Below are 21,712 nucleotides of genomic sequence, written 5' to 3' on the forward strand. Positions count from 1 at the left end.
CAAACAAAAGTAAAACGTTTCTCCCAAGACGAAAAAAGTTTATCCCAAGACGAATAAAGGAAAACGTTTCACACAAGACGAAAAAAACGTTTCTCCCAAGACGAAAACAAATTATCCCAAGACCTTAAAAAGTAAAAAGTTTCTCCCAAGACGAAAAAAAATTATCTCAAGACCAAACAAAAGTAAAACGTTTCTCCCAAGACGAAAAAAGTTTATCCCAAGACGAATAAAGGAAAACGTTTCACACAAGACGAAAAAAACGTTTCTCCCAAGACGAAAACAAATTATCCCAAGACCAAAAAAAAGTAAAAAGTTTCTCCCAAGACGAAAAAAAATTATCTCAAGACCAAACAAAAGTAAAACGTTTCTCCCAAGACGAAAAAAGTTTATCCCAAGACGAATAAAGGAAAACGTTTCACACAAGACGAAAAAAACGTTTCTCCCAAGACGAAAACAAATTATCCCAAGACCAAAAAAAAGTAAAAAGTTTCTCCCAAGACGAAAAAAAATTATCTCAAGACCAAACAAAAGTAAAACGTTTCTCCCAAGACGAAAAAAGTTTATCCCAAGACGAATAAAGGAAAACGTTTCACACAAGACGAAAAAAACGTTTCTCCCAAGACGAAAACAAATTATCCCAAGACCAAAAAAAAGTAAAAAGTTTCTCCCAAGACGAAAAAAAATTATCTCAAGACCAAACAAAAGTAAAACGTTTCTCCCAAGACGAAAAAAGTTTATCCCAAGACGAATAAAGGAAAACGTTTCACACAAGACGAAAAAAACGTTTCTCCCAAGACGAAAACAAATTATCCCAAGACCAAAAAAAGTAAAAAGTTTCTCCCAAGACGAAAAAAAATTATCTCAAGACCAAACAAAAGTAAAACGTTTCTCCCAAGACGAAAAAAGTTTATCCCAAGACGAAAAAAGTTTATCCCAAGACGAATAAAGGAAAACGTTTCACACAAGACGAAAAAAACGTTTCTCCCAAGACGAAAACAAATTATCCCAAGACCAAAAAAAAGTAAAAAGTTTCTCCCAAGACGAAAAAAAATTATCTCAAGACCAAACAAAAGTAAAACGTTTCTCCCAAGACGAAAAAAGTTTATCCCAAGACGAATAAAGGAAAACGTTTCACACAAGACGAAAAAAACGTTTCTCCTAAGACGAAAACAAATTATCCCAAGACCAAAAAAAGTAAAAAGTTTCTCCCAAGACGAAAAAAAATTATCTCAAGACCAAACAAAAGCAAAACGTTTCTCCCAAGACGAAAAAAGTTTATCCCAAGACGAAAAAAGTTTATCCCAAGACGAATAAAGGAAAACGTTTCACACAAGACGAAAAAAACGTTTCTCCCAAGACGAAAACAAATTATCCCAAGACCAAAAAAAGTAAAAAGTTTCTCCCAAGACGAAAAAAAATTATCTCAAGACCAAACAAAAGTAAAACGTTTCTCCCAAGACGAAAAAAGTTTATCCCAAGACGAATAAAGGAAAACGTTTCACACAAGACGAAAAAAACGTTTCTCCCAAGACGAAAACAAATTATCCCAAGACCAAAAAAAAGTAAAAAGTTTCTCCCAAGACGAAAAAAAATTATCTCAAGACCAAACAAAAGTAAAACGTTTCTCCCAAGACGAAAAAAGTTTATCCCAAGACGAATAAAGGAAAACGTTTCACACAAGACGAAAAAAACGTTTCTCCCAAGACGAAAACAAATTATCCCAAGACCAAAAAAAGTAAAAAGTTTCTCCCAAGACGAAAAAAAATTATCTCAAGACCAAACAAAAGTAAAACGTTTCTCCCAAGACGAAAAAAGTTTATCCCAAGACGAATAAAGGAAAACGTTTCACACAAGACGAAAAAAACGTTTCTCCCAAGACGAAAACAAATTATCCCAAGACCAAAAAAAGTAAAAAGTTTCTCCCAAGACGAAAAAAAATTATCTCAAGACCAAACAAAAGTAAAACGTTTCTCCCAAGACAAAAAAAGTTTATCCCAAGACGAATAAAGGAAAACGTTTCACACAAGACGAAAAAAACGTTTCTCCCAAGACGAAAACAAATTATCCCAAGACCAAAAAAAAGTAAAAAGTTTCTCCCAAGACGAAAAAAAATTATCTCAAGACCAAACAAAAGTAAAACGTTTCTCCCAAGACGAAAAAAGTTTATCCCAAGACGAATAAAGGAAAACGTTTCACACAAGACGAAAAAAACGTTTCTCCCAAGACGAAAACAAATTATCCCAAGACCAAAAAAAAGTAAAAAGTTTCTCCCAAGACGAAAAAAAATTATCTCAAGACCAAACAAAAGTAAAACGTTTCTCCCAAGACGAAAAAAGTTTATCCCAAGACGAATAAAGGAAAACGTTTCACACAAGACGAAAAAAACGTTTCTCCCAAGACGAAAACAAATTATCCCAAGACCAAAAAAAGTAAAAAGTTTCTCCCAAGACGAAAAAAAATTATCTCAAGACCAAACAAAAGTAAAACGTTTCTCCCAAGACGAAAAAAGTTTATCCCAAGACGAAAAAAGTTTATCCCAAGACGAATAAAGGAAAACGTTTCACACAAGACGAAAAAAACGTTTCTCCCAAGACGAAAACAAATTATCCCAAGACCAAAAAAAAGTAAAAAGTTTCTCCCAAGACGAAAAAAAATTATCTCAAGACCAAACAAAAGTAAAACGTTTCTCCCAAGACGAAAAAAGTTTATCCCAAGACGAATAAAGGAAAACGTTTCACACAAGACGAAAAAAACGTTTCTCCTAAGACGAAAACAAATTATCCCAAGACCAAAAAAAGTAAAAAGTTTCTCCCAAGACGAAAAAAAATTATCTCAAGACCAAACAAAAGCAAAACGTTTCTCCCAAGACGAAAAAAGTTTATCCCAAGACGAAAAAAGTTTATCCCAAGACGAATAAAGGAAAACGTTTCACACAAGACGAAAAAAACGTTTCTCCCAAGACGAAAACAAATTATCCCAAGACCAAAAAAAGTAAAAAGTTTCTCCCAAGACGAAAAAAAATTATCTCAAGACCAAACAAAAGTAAAACGTTTCTCCCAAGACGAAAAAAGTTTATCCCAAGACGAATAAAGGAAAACGTTTCACACAAGACGAAAAAAACGTTTCTCCCAAGACGAAAACAAATTATCCCAAGACCAAAAAAAAGTAAAAAGTTTCTCCCAAGACGAAAAAAAATTATCTCAAGACCAAACAAAAGTAAAACGTTTCTCCCAAGACGAAAAAAGTTTATCCCAAGACGAATAAAGGAAAACGTTTCACACAAGACGAAAAAAACGTTTCTCCCAAGACGAAAACAAATTATCCCAAGACCAAAAAAAGTAAAAAGTTTCTCCCAAGACGAAAAAAAATTATCTCAAGACCAAACAAAAGTAAAACGTTTCTCCCAAGACGAAAAAAGTTTATCCCAAGACGAATAAAGGAAAACGTTTCACACAAGACGAAAAAAACGTTTCTCCCAAGACGAAAACAAATTATCCCAAGACCAAAAAAAGTAAAAAGTTTCTCCCAAGACGAAAAAAAATTATCTCAAGACCAAACAAAAGTAAAACGTTTCTCCCAAGACGAAAAAAGTTTATCCCAAGACGAAAAAAGTTTATCCCAAGATGAATAAAGGAAAACGTTTCACACAAGACGAAAAAAACGTTTCTCCCAAGACGAAAGCAAATTATCCCAAGACCAAAAAAAAGTAAAAAGTTTCTCCCAAGACGAAAAAAAATTATCTCAAGACCAAACAAAAGTAAAACGTTTCTCCCAAGACGAAAAAAGTTTATCCCAAGACGAATAAAGGAAAACGTTTCACACAAGACGAAAAAAACGTTTCTCCCAAGACGAAAACAAATTATCCCAAGACCAAAAAAAGTAAAACGTTTCTCCCAAGACGAAAAAAAATTATCTCAAGACCAAACAAAAGTAAAACGTTTCTCCCAAGACGAAAAAAGTTTATCCCAAGACGAAAAAAGTTTATCCCAAGACGAAAAAAGTTTATCCCAAGACGAATAAAGGAAAACGTTTCACACAAGACGAAAAAAAACGTTTCTCCCAAGACGAAAACAAATTATCCCAAGACCAAAAAAAAGTAAAAAGTTTCTCCCAAGACGAAAAAAAATTATCTCAAGACCAAACAAAAGTAAAACGTTTCTCCCAAGACGAAAAAAGTTTATCCCAAGACGAATAAAGGAAAACGTTTCACACAAGACGAAAAAAACGTTTCTCCCAAGACGAAAACAAATTATCCCAAGACCAAAAAAAGTAAAAAGTTTCTCCCAAGACGAAAAAAAATTATCTCAAGACCAAACAAAAGTAAAACGTTTCTCCCAAGACGAAAAAAGTTTATCCCAAGACGAAAAAAGTTTATCCCAAGACGAATAAAGGAAAACGTTTCACACAAGACGAAAAAAACGTTTCTCCCAAGACGAAAACAAATTATCCCAAGACCAAAAAAAAGTAAAAAGTTTCTCCCAAGACGAAAAAAAATTATCTCAAGACCAAACAAAAGTAAAACGTTTCTCCCAAGACGAAAAAAGTTTATCCCAAGACGAATAAAGGAAAACGTTTCACACAAGACGAAAAAAACGTTTCTCCCAAGACGAAAACAAATTATCCCAAGACCAAAAAAAGTAAAAAGTTTCTCCCAAGACGAAAAAAAATTATCTCAAGACCAAACAAAAGTAAAACGTTTCTCCCAAGACGAAAAAAGTTTATCCCAAGACGAAAAAAGTTTATCCCAAGACGAATAAAGGAAAACGTTTCACACAAGACGAAAAAAACGTTTCTCCCAAGACGAAAACAAATTATCCCAAGACCAAAAAAAAGTAAAAAGTTTCTCCCAAGACGAAAAAAAATTATCTCAAGACCAAACAAAAGTAAAACGTTTCTCCCAAGACGAAAAAAGTTTATCCCAAGACGAATAAAGGAAAACGTTTCACACAAGACGAAAAAAACGTTTCTCCCAAGATGAAAACAAATTATCCCAAGACCAAAAAAAAGTAAAACGTTTCTCCCAAGACGAAAAAAAATTATCTCAAGACCAAACAAAAGTAAAACGTTTCTCCCAAGACGAAAAAAGTTTATCCCAAGACGAAAAAAGTTTATCCCAAGACGAAAAAAGTTTATCCCAAGACGAATAAAGGAAAACGTTTCACACAAGACGAAAAAAACGTTTCTCCCAAGACGAAAACAAATTATCCCAAGACCAAAAAAAAGTAAAAAGTTTCTCCCAAGACGAAAAAAAATTATCTCAAGACCAAACAAAAGTAAAACGTTTCTCCCAAGACCAAAAAAGTTTATCCCAAGACGAATAAAGGAAAACGTTTCACACAAGACGAAAAAAACGTTTCTCCCAAGACGAAAACAAACTATCCCAAGACCAAAAAAAAGTAAAAAGTTTCTCCCAAGACGAAAAAAGTTTATCCCAAGACGAATAAAGGAAAACGTTTCACACAAGACGAAAAAAACGTTTCTCCCAAGACGAAAACAAATTATCCCAAGACCAAAAAAAGTAAAAAGTTTCTCCCAAGACGAAAAAAAATTATCTCAAGACCAAACAAAAGTAAAACGTTTATCCCAAGACGAAAAAAGTTTATCCCAAGACGAAAAAAGTTTATCCCAAGACGAATAAAGGAAAACGTTTCACACAAGACGAAAAAAACGTTTCTCCCAAGACGAAAACAAATTATCCCAAGACCAAAAAAAAGTAAAAAGTTTCTCCCAAGACGAAAAAAAAATTATCTCAAGACCAAACAAAAGTAAAACGTTTCTCCCAAGACGAAAAAAGTTTATCCCAAGACGAAAAAAGTTTATCCCAAGACGAATAAAGGAAAACGTTTCACACAAGACGAAAAAAACGTTTCTCCCAAGACGAAAACAAATTATCCCAAGACCAAAAAAAAGTAAAAAGTTTCTCCCAAGACGAAAAAAAATTATCTCAAGACCAAACAAAAGTAAAACGTTTCTCCCAAGACGAAAAAAGTTTATCCCAAGACGAATAAAGGAAAACGTTTCACACAAGACGAAAAAAACGTTTCTCCCAAGACGAAAACAAATTATCCCAAGACCAAAAAAAGTAAAACGTTTCTCCCAAGACGAAAAAAAATTATCTCAAGACCAAACAAAAGTAAAACGTTTCTCCCAAGACGAAAAAAGTTTATCCCAAGACGAAAAAAGTTTATCCCAAGACGAAAAAAGTTTATCCCAAGACGAATAAAGGAAAACGTTTCACACAAGACGAAAAAAACGTTTCTCCCAAGACGAAAACAAATTATCCCAAGACCAAAAAAAAGTAAAAAGTTTCTCCCAAGACGAAAAAAAATTATCTCAAGACCAAACAAAAGTAAAACGTTTCTCCCAAGACCAAAAAAGTTTATCCCAAGACGAATAAAGGAAAACGTTTCACACAAGACGAAAAAAACGTTTCTCCCAAGACGAAAACAAATTATCCCAAGACCAAAAAAAAGTAAAAAGTTTCTCCCAAGACGAAAAAAGTTTATCCCAAGACGAATAAAGGAAAACGTTTCACACAAGACGAAAAAAACGTTTCTCCCAAGACGAAAACAAATTATCCCAAGACCAAAAAAAGTAAAAAGTTTCTCCCAAGACGAAAAAAAATTATCTCAAGACCAAACAAAAGTAAAACGTTTATCCCAAGACGAAAAAAGTTTATCCCAAGACGAAAAAAGTTTATCCCAAGACGAATAAAGGAAAACGTTTCACACAAGACGAAAAAAACGTTTCTCCCAAGACGAAAACAAATTATCCCAAGACCAAAAAAAAGTAAAAAGTTTCTCCCAAGACGAAAAAAAATTATCTCAAGACCAAACAAAAGTAAAACGTTTCTCCCAAGACGAAAAAAGTTTATCCCAAGACGAATAAAGGAAAACGTTTCACACAAGACGAAAAAAACGTTTCTCCCAAGACGAAAACAAATTATCCCAAGACCAAAAAAAGTAAAAAGTTTCTCCCAAGACGAAAAAAAATTATCTCAAGACCAAACAAAAGTAAAACGTTTCTCCCAAGACGAAAAAAGTGTATCCCAAGACGAATAAAGGAAAACGTTTCACACAAGACGAAAAAAACGTTTCTCCCAAGACGAAAACAAATTATCCCAAGACCAAAAAAAAGTAAAAAGTTTCTCCCAAGACGAAAAAAAATTATCTCAAGACCAAACAAAAGTAAAACGTTTCTCCCAAGACGAAAAAAGTTTATCCCAAGACGAATAAAGGAAAACGTTTCACACAAGACGAAAAAAACGTTTCTCCCAAGACGAAAACAAATTATCCCAAGACCAAAAAAAAGTAAAAAGTTTCTCCCAAGACGAAAAAAAATTATCTCAAGACCAAACAAAAGTAAAACGTTTCTCCCAAGACGAAAAAAGTTTATCCCAAGACGAATAAAGGAAAACGTTTCACACAAGACGAAAAAAACGTTTCTCCCAAGACGAAAACAAATTATCCCAAGACCAAAAAAAGTAAAAAGTTTCTCCCAAGACGAAAAAAAATTATCTCAAGACCAAACAAAAGTAAAACGTTTCTCCCAAGACGAAAAAAGTTTATCCCAAGACGAAAAAAGTTTATCCCAAGACGAATAAAGGAAAACGTTTCACACAAGACGAAAAAAACGTTTCTCCCAAGACGAAAACAAATTATCCCAAGACCAAAAAAAAAGTAAAAAGTTTCTCCCAAGACGAAAAAAAATTATCTCAAGACCAAACAAAAGTAAAACATTTCTCCCAAGACGAAAAAAGTTTATCCCAAGACGAATAAAGGAAAACGTTTCACACAAGACGAAAAAAACGTTTCTCCCAAGACGAAAACAAATTATCCCAAGACCAAAAAAAAGTAAAAAGTTTCTCCCAAGACGAAAAAAAATTATCTCAAGACCAAACAAAAGTAAAACGTTTCTCCCAAGACGAAAAAAGTTTATCCCAAGACGAAAAAAGTTTATCCCAAGACGAATACAGGAAAACGTTTCACACAAGACGAAAAAAACGTTTCTCCCAAGACGAAAAGAAATTATCCCAAGACCAAAAAAAAGTAAAAAGTTTCTCCCAAGACGAAAAAAAATTATCTCAAGACCAAACAAAAGTAAAACGTTTCTTCAAGACGAAAAAAGTTTATCCCAAGACGAATAAAGGAAAACGTTTCACACAAGACGAAAAAAACGTTTCTCCCAAGACGAAAACAAATTATCCCAAGACCAAAAAAAGTAAAAAGTTTCTCCCAAGACGAAAAAAAATTATCTCAAGACCAAACAAAAGTAAAACGTTTCTCCCAAGACGAAAAAAGTTTATCCCAAGACGAATAAAGGAAAACGTTTCACACAAGACGAAAAAAACGTTTCTCCCAAGACGAAAACAAATTATCCCAAGACCAAAAAAAGTAAAAAGTTTCTCTAAAGACGAAAAAAAATTATCTCAAGACCAAACAAAAGTAAAACGTTTCTCCCAAGACGAAAAAAGTTTATCCCAAGACGAATAAAGGAAAACGTTTCACACAAGACGAAAAAAACGTTTCTCCCAAGACGAAAACAAATTATCCCAAGACCAAAAAAAAGTAAAACGTTTCTCCCAAGACGAAACATTTTCTCACAAGACGAAAAAACGTTTCTCCCAAGTTTCTTGTTTGGCGTGCCTTAAATTACACATTTGAATGTTGAACTTAAAAAGTGCAACTTGTAAAATGACTTGGCATTAGTATTATATTTTAATTGACCCAATGTCTGTAAATACAGTTATGCGAAAGGGGATTTTTTTCAATAGCACACGTTACTGACCTTCATATTTTTCCCAAAATTCTACTTAGTGATCTAATAAATTTGGAAAAACATTATTATATGACAAAGTCTATCAGGTTTAATAGAAATTGTATTTGAATATGCATGAGTAATTAGATTGTCTCGAAATCTGTTTTGGGTTTCAATACTTGGGCACTTTATCTCAAAGAGGACATACACAAATAAATATTCTATGAAATATTTTTGTAGTAGAAATTACTTACTACCAAGTAGTAAATGTGTTTTTTTGTTCGATATAGTGTCCATACTTCTATTTTTCTTGAAAACCATCAGATAGTTTGCCCCATTCGCTACCGAGCTTAAAAAAAATAAGTATTAGCAACTGCAAAAATGCCATTTTTCACAATGGGTGTATAATATATTTCATCTATGATTTTTATGTAAATTTGGTTATTGTGGAGAATCATTTTCGATAATATTAACAATGCCATATATATAATTCCATGAACTAGGCGTATTTGGAGCAATTGTGCATAGGTCTACTTATAATTACCATTTTTTTTATTCAAAACTTAATCAACATGACTTAGCCTAAACCCAATAAAATACTTTGTCATATACACTTTGAAGCATGCTTGTATAGGCTTAATGGGGAAAGAACCTTGGTTGAACTGGTTCTTTTCGCCAACAAGAACGAAAAATGCAAGCAAAGGCTGAAATATCCCTACCAGTTGGGATAGTGCATACTTTACTGATTGTACTATTACCCTCAATATGTATTATGAAGATGCTGCACAATATACTTGTTAAAACAATTATCTTCACCATATAATTGAAAAAATAATAAAGAATAAAATCCGAAATCACTCACTCGGACCGCCACCGCATTTGCCCATAAAATATGGCGTCTTGCAACTGAATTTACTGACAGATACTGAAGCTTCATTACGAAAGTGACGTCATAATTAATTTTCGCGCGAATTTTGTAACCCAGTTGTAAGTTGAAAGAACATGTAAGCTAAAATTGGTTGATAACAACCCAGAATGGGTTTAAAACATGACCCAATTTTGCGTTAGACCTTTTGACCCAGTATTTTGACCGATAACAAAATATAATAAAACACTAACCCAAAATTAGTCACTTTTAACAATTTTTGGATTAAAACATAATCAACCTAAAATTTTTTAACCAATTTTTTTAAGTGTGTAAAAACAGATTGAAGATAGTTTGCAGAAACACTATTAGTTTTTTGAGTTTATTTAGAAATGTGTCAACCACAGTGAAAGAACAATGTTTTATTCGTCTAGTTACTTTTTTGTTTGAATATTTTCTTGGCAATCACGATTTGCGCTCCAGGGCTTTCATTATAAACTAAGCCCAATATTCTGATAGAAAAAATCAAGGTTACCCCATTTAATTATCTTACATTACAAATTGAGTGTTTTTGGGGTCCTTTTTAATAGCCCTTATATCTATCTTTTCTTTGTTTAAAATTTAGTTATCGGCATTTGACTGACGGAAAATGATCGTACTTGAAATGTTCTTCGGCTTCAAACTCTACTGCGGTTGAAAACTGTGCGAGCTTATCAGACCTATATTGCCGATGTAAATATACATCTACGGAGTTTTTTCCTTCGTATAGATATATTTTATCTGTAATTAACTTCTCGGCGAAAACATTTACCGTTGAGAGATGAAGTGTTAAACATTTTATACAATAATATTAGGAATAATGCTTTTCTATAGTTTAGATTCAACAACTTCTTAGGAAATATTTGCGCTGAACTAGAATATTTTAAATTAAAGTTATGGAAACATTTTGTGGAAATAAATTTTGGGTAAGTTAGTCTTTATCCAATTATTGTCCTTGGAAATCAGTCCATATAATGCTTATTTATCTTATTCATTGTTATCCGTATGTAATGTTCAGAAATGGGATTAGCTCAGTATATACCGGGTATAATTCTGGATTTGGTAATTTTCAAATCTCCACCAGCAGATCGAATTATATCATGTGGCTCAGATAATATACATTAAATATAATATTGAAATAAATATATCAATTTTGTATTTGAAATATAAAACAAATAAGCTAGGCTAATACCAAAGGCAACACCTTAGGTGCCAGTCATATAGCGTCTTTTGATGCCATTAATTAATGTCACCATCACCGACACCCTGGAGTGGGCTACCCACGTTGCACGGGTCACCTCCCAAGCCGCTCGCGCGCTGGGCTTCGTTAAGCGCCATCTGACCCATTTCTCTTTTGCCAATAAGACTCTGAGTATAAAAACTTATGTCCTTCCTATCCTGGGGTACTGCTCGGCGGTCTGGGCCCCAAACTCGGCAAGCGGGATCCATTCTATTCAGTCTATCCAGCGTCGTACTCTTCGTTTCACGGCGAGCGTAGGCTTTTCGTGGGACACTTCTATGACAAAAGTTCTAACTAATTTCAAATGGAACTCGCTCGCTTCGCGCCGCCGTTTTAGGCGCCTAGTTCTGGTAATCTCAGTCGTTCACCGCTACGGAGGTGCCCTTGCGGTGGCCTCTCAGTGGTTTCGTAAGCCCCGCGCTCTCCGCACGGTGTCTGTGGTGCCTCCGAATTGCGTGCCGCAAGCACTCATTCCTTCCCTCGTCCATTCGGGACTGGAATTCCTTACCAGATCATCTTAAGGGCATTCCCGTGCAAACTCAATTCCGGAAGAAGTTGGCGAACTATCTCGAACTCTATGACTAAGTGTCCATAATCTCTCAAGCTATTTTATTTCACAATTTTATTACATTTTTCGTTGTATGTATATTGTTTTTGCTTATTGACTGTACATATCTCATTTCTCATTGTCTTGACGTGATGGGTCTCTGACCTTTTGTTGAGCAAATAAATAACTAAAGAAATAAAGAACTGTGGCCAATTTATACTGCATAGGAGGATGGTGACCTTCATGCCGAGCGAATTACTTACTATTAATTCACCCCTCAGCAATTTTTATGGAAGAAAAAAACGAAGAACTTAAGAAAAACCCTCTATAATGAAAGCGCATGGTTACAAAAAACAACCGATTTTTTCGGAACTGGAATACAGCCCTGACAATTAGTATAAACGTTCCTTGAACTATACTCTCGACTACCTATTTTTTTTTTCAAAAAATGTCACGGGAAAAAAGTTTTTTTAAGCCAAATCCCACTTATTGCGAGGACGCGCGCATCTTCGTTTATTTGTGTTTTTAAAATCATATTGTCTACGTTGCACCGTATCTCCACAACTTTACGAATAAAAAATGGTAAATCGCGTGTAGCTCGGGTGGTAAAGGTGGTAAAGTTATGAATTGTTTTTTGGTGATACGTGTCATAGTACTACTTAAAACCTGATATGGAACCACATCGATATATTTTTCCCGCTTTGTTATGATTTGCAAAACATTTAACTGCACCACCGGCAAATGCGGAAAGGATAACCTCAAATGTACCGTTAGGTGCACAAGTATTATATACTTTTCCCTAGTTTTGATGACATTTGCGTAAAACAATTACTTGGTACGTTCTGAAACGAAAATAAAAAATGTCCTGGAAAATAATACTTTTATTTTCATCTCGCAATGAATAAAAACTAGGAACAATTTAACAGTACAAAACTCAGTTTGTACTAGGGATGGAGCGGGGAAAAGTCGTTCGAACTAGTTCCTGGGGGCCAGTTATTTAGCAGACGACTTTCCAAATTTCCATAAAAAATTGCATAGGTGCCAGCTAAAGCGAATCCGACAAAATATTATTATTGGATTAATTGACTATTCATAAAAAGTCAATTTAATGAAGGTTTGCCATTTTTATATTAGCTTCGATTAAAATAATATTTCTCCTCGAGTTTCCCTAGATTTAGCTTAATTTTGTTTGGATTTTCCTTTTCCTTTTTTACCGTTTTTAAGGATCAAAATTTCCTTAGATGTGAGAAATTCCAGTTTATCTTTGTATGCCAGACAGACTTTTTCCTTTTAGGTCAACGCGTTATGAACTTTTATTATATTATTTATTAAATTGGACCTATTTTTATAGATTCGGTAGATATCGTAAATAACATGGTGTGCGGTGCCCTCTCTGCAAGTCGACAAAAGCCTTTGATGTCCGCTACATTTTGGCTTTGGTGGCCCATATTTTTCTATAAACTCTTGATTACAATAGCGATGGAAATTTTATTATTTTACTTGATTCGATTGCTTTTCGATTCAAGGTTAAAAACCATCGAAACAGACTGATTCGACGGGTTCCATATTAATAAAAAGGAAGGTCACTTTCTCTGGTCCCCAAGATCGTGAGACCTTACACCTATCGTACAAGGAGAAAACTATAGTTATGAGCTAGAAGTCAATAGCCTTTACTGAAACGCTTTATGCTCGTGTCACTTGTTAATCGTAAATTATTCTTATTAGTGCAGATTTAGTTGCACTTTTAAAAACACTAGGGAAATTATTTCAACCATTGGTATGTTCTTGAAACCAAAACTATAAGGTTGTGCGATTAGCTTTGAAAGACAGGGTAGTGACTACCCCAGTAACAAAACACAGTCGGCTGGCGTGCGATTCTCATAAGTCGGGCCATTGGATTCGATGTCCAAGCCACTGACTGTCCATTGGATAATCGCAAAGCATACGGACCGACTGTTAGCCAATTGAAAAATGACCGTCCATTTAGTGGTCAGACGTGAGTCAGTTAAGAGGCCTCCACGACTCCGAATTGACTCGAAAACGATTACCCACTTCGTGGTCGGCTGATGTACTGTAATAAGACCTTTTCGACTCTGAGCCGTCTCAAAAAATACTACCTGTAAAGACGTATTTTAAAAAGAGGAAACTGAACTGTGCCCCCTTTATTTAGCATCCCGCCTCCAAAAATATGGCACCTCTTATTTTATCTCACTCTGTTTAACAGAAAGCAATTAAAATCTACTAGTTGAAGTGTTGATATATTCACTCGGTGGCATGCATCTCGCTAACGTCACCCGTTATATTTTTCCGATGATTTAAACATGCCATTTTAAATAATGCTTCCGATAGGTTTCAAGCGTGACGTAATTACTATGTGAAAATCAGCGTTCAGACTATGTGAAAATATTACGTTTGCGTCGATCGTGTCGGTTCATACGATTTCTTACACCGCACCGTTCAGACTTCTCAACCGAGACTTTAAATTTTCGCGCGTGTCGTTTACATTTTTTCATTTCGTTGCGGACTGCCTAGATGGCGTCTCGGTTTAAAGCTCAAAAGGTTCATAGCAGACAATTAGCCTTATGCCTCATCAGCGCTGACTCTAGGTAGTGGCGACCTTTAGAACCATCGAAATACTATAACCAATCAGAGGTGGATAAATTTTTTTTCAATTTTTCCGCCGTTATTACTAAGCTCTGATTGAATGAACAATCACCTTTTATGTTAATCTCCGTGCAAGGTTGGTTCCTTTCTGAACTGTGAAATGAACGAACCGACGCGACCACCATAACCGAAACGACACGACCGACGCTAACGTAACATTTTCACATAGTCTGAACGCTGCTTTATGTGTTAATTTTTTGTTACCGTAGTCTCTTTATATATTTAACAATTATTAATTAACAATTTATTTATATAATTGCGGATTAACCCCACCCCTGGTCACTCATTGGGGCGACGGAAAGTAACCGGATTGAACTCTTGGGTAAAACCAGGAACTTTTCGAGAAAATAAGGAAGAAGGACTTAGCCGATGACCGGCTCAGTAGTTGATTCCAATGCTCCATAAAAATAACTTAAAAGTTGAAATAAAAAAAACCGGTACCTCATCGAAATCGTCACCATGCCAACACGGAACCACTTATCTCATTCTAATTCTTCCTTTTGGCGCCAGCCAACTATTCATCAACCCTACGTTCTTCCCTCTTCCCCGAGGCGTGTGTCGTGAGTCATGTGCGGAATAAACGATAAGTACCTAAAGTATAAGGGTGGCAAATGGCATCGTATTTTAAAATAGTACAATAGTAATTTAATTGTAATGTAATTGAATCTTAGTAGTAATCTGATCTGGCATCCAATCTGGCTTTATCTCATTTAATTATGAAATTTAGTCGTAGTATATTCATTCTGTTATAGTAGCGCGTGTATAGTGTCGGGGTTATTAGGGGGTCCTGATTTTTAAATAAACGTAGAACTCAAGCATTGAAACCTAGATTTTATTCACTCCACCTGATTTACAGTAGAATTAAGTCGTATTTAGAAGTAATAGTAGTAGTCATAGTAGTCACCATAGTGGTAGTCCGTACTCCGTAATGATAGCAATTTTCATAGATAGTTTCAGTCGGTTGGTAGTCAACAGAGCTCTTAAACCGTTTCTCAGCCATTTACAGAATGAGTAGTATTTTATGAGTCGGCTCGAAGTCGGTAAAGCGTCGAACCGTATCTCAGTCGACAACTATCTGAGTAGTTATTTTAGGGTTGAATTTCGCTTGCTTGACTTTCTACAGACTTTCGCCGACTCATTGCCAACTTTGACTCCTACGTGACTGAGTCGACTGCTAGCCGACAGTAAAATGGAAACCCAATGCCACTGGTGTAGAGACAAGAAGGATACCCGAATTTGTCTGGATTTTTGGCCCCGTTCTTTAGATTGTTAAATTAAAACATATTCACATCTTATAAAAATCTTTTCAATAAGTGTCTGTGGCATAACATTTTTAAATGATACACATTTTAATTTGATGAATGGTTTCTTTCGTTCTGATATAGGACTCCAACCTAACTTGGTACACATCCAACCCGGATTTCACTCCGTGTTTTCAGAATACGGTGCTCGTGTGGATTCCATGTGGATTCCTCTGGTTGTTTTTCTTCTCGGAGATTCACTCGTTCAAGAAATCCAATAAATGTCACATTCCATGGTCCAAACTCACCATCGCCAAAGCCGTGAGATCTCAAACATTATTTTATTACACATTAGGCCAGTACACTAAACAGTAACAGTTATATTTCTTTTGGGGTTCATTGAAATGTGAAATGCCACTTAAATTCATCTTTTGATTTAAATCCTAGTGCACTCACACATCTGCTGATTGAAAATATAAACCTCTCTGTTTTCCATTTCCTCATATCAATAGGATCTGCGAGACTTTGCTTTGCCACTTTATTATTTAATAACGTTATTAGAGCCGATAAAGAATATTATGGGCCCTTTTTAGTGTGTGTGGGTTTGTATTAGTATGTATATATTGGGTAAAGCTAAGTGTTTAAAACTATTTGTTAAAAATAAGTTATTTGAGCTCAACAGCTCGTTATTATTTCAAAAACTAATTTAATAAAATAAAACAAAAATGAGATAGGATTAGAACATAAGCACCTTAAAGATCAATTGTCATGATAACTTATGCAGATGCTGTTAGAAAATTACGTATTGAAATAAATCTTCATCTTGTAAAGTGGCACTTTCTTATCGAAACCATGTATGGTCAGAAGTAATAAATAAGTGTGGCACTTTCTTATCCAAGTCGTGTATGGTCAGAAGTAATAAATAAGTGTGGCACTTTCTTATCCAAGTCGTGTATGGTCAGAAGTAATATAAAGGGTGACACTTTCTTATCGAAGCCGTGTATGCCCAGAAGTAATAAATAAGTGGGGCACTTACTTATCGAAGCCGTGTTTGCCCAAAAATAATAAATAAGTGTGGCACTTTCTTATCGAAGCCGTGTATGGTCAGAAGTAATAAATAAGTGTGGCACTTTCTTATCGAAGCCGTGTATGGTCAGAATTAATAAATAAAAGTGGCACTTTCTTATCGAAGCCGTGTATGCCCAGAAGTAATAAATAAGTGTGGCACTTTCTTATCGAAGCCGTGTATGGTCAGAAGTAATAAATAAGTGTGGCACTTTCTTATCGAAGCCCTGTATGGTCAGAAGTAATAAATAAGTGTGGCACTTTCTTATCGAAGCCGTGTATGGTCAGAAGTAATAAATAAGTGTGGCACTTTCTTATCGAAACCGTGTATGGTCAGAATTAATAAATAAAAGTGGCACTTTCTAATCGAAGCCGTGTATTGTCAGAAGTACTAAATAAGTGTGGCACTTTCTTATCGAAGCCGTGTATGGTCAGAATTAATAAATAAAAGTGGCACTTTCTTATCGAAGCCGTGTATGCCCAGAAGTAATAAATAAGTGTGGCACTTTCTTATCGAACCCGTGTATGGTCAGAATTAATTAATAAAAGTGGCACTTTCTTATCGAAGCCGTGTATGGTCAGAAGTACTAAATAAGTATGGCACTTTCTTATCGAAGCCGTGTATGGTCAGAATTAATAAATAAAAGTGGCACTTTCTTATCGAAGCCGTGTATGGTCAGAAGTAATAAATAAGTGTGGCACTTTCTTATCGAAGCCGTGTATGGTCAGAATTAATAAATAAAAGTGGCACTTTCTTATCGAAGCCGTGTATGGTCAGAAGTAATAAATAAGTGTGGCACTTTCTTATCGAAGCCGTGTATGGTCAGAATTAATAAATAAAAGTGGCACTTTCTTATCGAAGCAGTGTATGGTCAGAAGTAATAAATAAGTGTGGCACTTTTTTATCGAAAACGTGTATGGTCAGAAGTAATAAATAAGTGTGGCACGTCGTATATGGCCAGAAGTAATATTTCACTCAAATTTAAGGTTTATTACCAATTCATGATTTTCTGCTACCTGCTTAAATGGAATACGGGCACGAAATAATATGATCGCCTTCTTGGCGAACTTGTTATCTTTGTACTAACAGCTAGAGAAACGCTGGGTAACCACCATTTCAACACATTATTGCCTGGCGTAGCGGATAAAACTTTAAAACATTATTTGTAGTTGTACTGTTTAAGTTATTCTATTTAATATAATTAAGTTATGTTTACGTTTTGGATGTCATTAAAAATTTGCTAACATTTCTAGGTATTAACAACGGGGCTCGTTTTAATATCATTATTAAACATAATTCAAAATCTGAACAGCGGACAAGTGTTCTTATCCGATGAATTTCTGGCAGCACTAGTGAAATTCGTCACCTTTGTGAGTTTACAATTTAAATAATTTTATAATCCTTCTTCTTTGTCGGGTTTTAGGACGAGACAATGTTATTTAAGGCAGGAACTCTGTTTTCGGTTTCTTTGGGAGGTTTCCGAAATCAAAATTGATAGAATTATTTTAATTTTAGAAGCGATTTTAAATTTATTTTAGCTTAATTTTGTAAAGATTCCCCTTTTCTTCGAAATGACGCCATCTTTGGGTAAAAGCGCTACGTTTTCTCATAATAATATAGTTCCGTATATGAGGGTCGTAGCGGAGGCTAAGGACATCATGTTTATAGTATGAATTTCATCTTACAAATAATTTTTTTGACTTTTTTTAGATATCTAGCTGCAATTACCTATCTTTTTTGTTAAATCAGGGGACAGAAATGTTGAAATTATTGATCCATCAAAAAAATTTAACAATATTCACTTTTTAAGCCCGGGATCAGAATTTCAGAAGCTTAAAGTGTTGGTTGCACGAAAAATCGATAGTTATAAAAACGAATGAATGCGGGCTTGTTTTGAAGCCCAGGACGTTCTCTTTCCAAAAATGTCATTGTCGAAACAAATTTCCAAGCCTAAGTGTATTAACTTTGAGTCCGAAACTGACCTTTTTCGCTCCCCAAAATCCTGATATTTTCGGCGAATTTTCTCCTCCGTAGCACGAGCAATTTGGGGCAAATCAAAGCTGTAGTTTTATTCCTAAAATAGAAGGAACTGAAGTGGAGGGATTCTGTTTACTTGTAGAAGTTTTCCAACCAGAGGTTTTTAATCATAATATTAGGCTTATTATCGAAATAAAAAATATTTTTTTACGTGCGCGCTACGCTGCGCGCGCCACCCGACGTTTTAATAAGAATTTACAAGGAGCCTTCGGTTTCATATCGTTTTTCTACTACGTAGGGTTGTGTATGCCTATTTCAATTACTACTGCGTAGGACCTTTTCCTGGGTGTTAAATCATCCTGCTTTTAATCCCAGATGTAAAGAAATGTATTACAGACAATTAGCCAATTATACGCTTCGCATTTTCTGACGTCATGGGTGCCGAGAAGTCTGGAAATTCGCCGAAAAACTCGATTTCCACCATTTCGACTTCTTTTTATAATAATTCAAAGACCACTTAACCGATTTTGATGAAATTTTCTGTACTTGCTATAAAAAGTTTTCTCTTTCTAATAACCATTAATTAGCCATAGCTAAAATTTCGTGCAACCAACACTTTAAGCGAAAATCAAATGTAAAATTACCCTACCAATTGGGCTTGTGTCTTAGTTTTTTTTTCGCTGTGAACGAATTTAAGCATCTTATTTCATGGATTACTATGAAAACATTTTACATATAATCCAAAGTAAATTATATAGCTTATGCTCGCTGGTCCATCTGGGTGGCTTTAGCTTATGCTGAAATCTTGTTACCCCGCTCACGGGTCCATCTGGGTGCCTTATCAGATCTTGACTTTTCTTGGGGCCAGACATATTTCTTTGGCCATTGTTTTTATGGCTGATTTTGGGTGTCGTGACTTTTTCTCCCCCTTTACCACTTTTTATATTTGAGACGGCAAACAACTTGTCACGTAGGCTGGCGCAACTTTTCAGTGTTTTATTTCCCTTCTCTGATGTTTCCGCGTCCCAGGCTGTAATGGTTTCGTTTGTTGTAGCATGCACCATTTTTCTTTGTCATTCACGGTAAAACATTTCTAAGTGGTTTGGTATGCATTATAGCACACGCTTTCAAGAACCTTCTTCAACGGTTGGATCTCCATCAACCTTCTTTTTAGCCTCATAATAAGTATTGAAAAGTTTGGAGGGTATAAAATAGGATATTTCAAAAGCGGATCACCCTTAGCCACGTGTACATTTTTATTTACAATTATTAAATGAACTTACTTTTGCCAGGTTTCTGCCGTAGACTTTAATCCCATTAAGCGTTAACACCTTCCTCATTCGAAAATTTAGGGCCTATAAACAGGATTGGAATTCTGGTTTTGGTAAAAACAGTCCTCTCTGGTCTCTCATACGGATTTTTTTTAATCGGCTCATGCGATAATTCATCGTATACCAAAACAAAATTTTGGATTTGCGCAGTTCGTTTGGTGTAAGCTGTTTCTTCATCTCATATGTTTTGAAAATGATCCGTTTTTGGGAGACCTTCCAGGTTTCTCCTAGACATCCTCCTCCAATCATGCCGTTCAAATTTGTCTACCTAGGAAGTATCTCTTCTTGCTTAACAACCACAGTTTAACAATGAGGGCGATAGTCCTTGATTAGACTATCAGTAATTTTCCCGTTAGTATGAATAACTGGAAGGCATTCGATTGGGTCAGTCACATTGTCAAAAATTTTACAAACGGTGAAACATGGGAAATCACCACCAATGCTGTTGTACCAGTCAATTAAGGGTTTTTTTTTCAACATTTGATATCTTAAACTTTCGGCGTTGTCTTAAGTTATTACTCCCAAAATATGTATTTCACTGGTTATGAGATATTTTATCAAAAATATTAAAAAAATACTTCTCGGCCTTCTAATAATGCCTGAATGCCAAGGTATTCCCTTTGTTTAGTGGAAGAATTATCCAAAAATTCATTATGCAATTTTAATTTTAGTGCATAAATTTTCTTTAAACTGATAATTTTTAATACTCTCTTCTATCAATTCTATCACCTTACCTAAATCCACACCAGAATAATTAACTAACCATTAAAATAATTCCTTTTTAGCGACTTCATGAACTAAAACCCAACCTAGGACCCTTAGTTCATATATTACAGCAGACGACGCAAACCGCCTTATCACGCATGAACACAAGGACCTTAAATCACTGTAACCGTACGCGGGCTCAACAAGTGAAATAGGGCGAAACTCTGATAGCACGCGATTTCTCACTTTTTTGATACTTCCTCCCATTACCCACATCTAGTCCTCATAAACTCTGTAGCCAATGCAAAGGCTGAAATTTATTTTTCACTCGAACGGTAGTGGATGGAAATATTGCAAGAACCTATTGTTAACATCAACTCCTGGCTAGGAACGAACGGAACTTTGCTTCACAATTCATTGTGGCGCCATCTATATAACATACTAATTTACGTTTTGTCGAAACGAATGAAAGGAAAAAACATGCGAAGCGTTTCTCTTTTCTAAAAAAAAAAATGCCTTGCAAAATTCTTACCGCCCACAGTTAACATGTTAATTTACAAATTCTGCGATTTCGTCTTAATATTTGAGTCACTGTAGTAATGTGCAATACTAATTCAAAAATTAGACTGCAAACTATAGATGTATCTGTTAAAAATTAACATGCTGATTTTGATTCCGATTTTGTTACGTAACTACAGTGTGTAATCGTGTTTGAAGGAAGACAATGGTCTGCTTCTGCTATTGACAAATATTTTAAATTATTTAAAGGTTTTAAATCTCACCTTGTTTGTCATGGGAAAAAGTTATGGTACTCGACGTTCTGGAGTTCAGTTCGTGTTTTGGTGTCTTTTGGCTATTACAGGCGTTGTCACTTTAAGATCGTATATCATGTCCTTTCATCAAAAGGTAAATATGTTAATATTAAAACGACTTTGATGGCTACTTTTGTTGACAAACAAAATTCCTCCTTTAATGTTAAATTGGCCGAACAAGTGAAAGTTACTCTGAATTTTAAAAGGGTGTGCGTTTGTACAAAAGTAACTCAATGTTACAGGGGGAGGGGATGCCACTCATATTGTACGAACGGACAGGTTTCGAATTTTAAGTGTATTTTCAGTTCTGCATATCGATAAGAGCTATGGCTCAATATGCAGAGTATATTTAAACATAGTACATATAATGCATTAATCTAAACAAATGACCAAGAACAAACATTTTTTACACTTATCTACTCATGGGTCCTGTGTTATCTTAAAATTCATTACGTGCGCAGGTATTTG

General features: G+C 35.0%; 1 protein-coding gene across 2 annotated transcripts in view; it reads left to right on the forward strand.

Moving 5' to 3' along the window:
* The first annotated feature begins 10,486 nt into the window (after positions 1 to 10,486).
* Positions 10,487 to 21,712, forward strand: part of LOC149939179 (ATP-binding cassette sub-family C member 1-like) — a 93,039-nt gene continuing 81,813 nt past the window's right edge. For both annotated transcript variants that reach the window (XM_090179776.1, XM_090179777.1), the window contains exons 1-4: positions 10,487 to 10,587; positions 15,498 to 15,674; positions 17,673 to 17,789; positions 21,201 to 21,338. In XM_090179776.1, coding sequence (XP_090035902.1) covers positions 10,558 to 10,587; positions 15,498 to 15,674; positions 17,673 to 17,789; positions 21,201 to 21,338 — 462 coding nt within the window. In that variant the 5' untranslated portion in view covers positions 10,487 to 10,557. The remainder of the gene's footprint in view (positions 10,588 to 15,497; positions 15,675 to 17,672; positions 17,790 to 21,200; positions 21,339 to 21,712) is intronic.

This window comes from Leiobunum rupestre, chromosome 6, assembly GCF_980474605.1.
Source record: "Leiobunum rupestre chromosome 6, qqLeiRupe1.1.hap1, whole genome shotgun sequence".
In the NCBI taxonomy this organism is placed as follows: domain Eukaryota; kingdom Metazoa; phylum Arthropoda; class Arachnida; order Opiliones; family Sclerosomatidae; genus Leiobunum; species Leiobunum rupestre.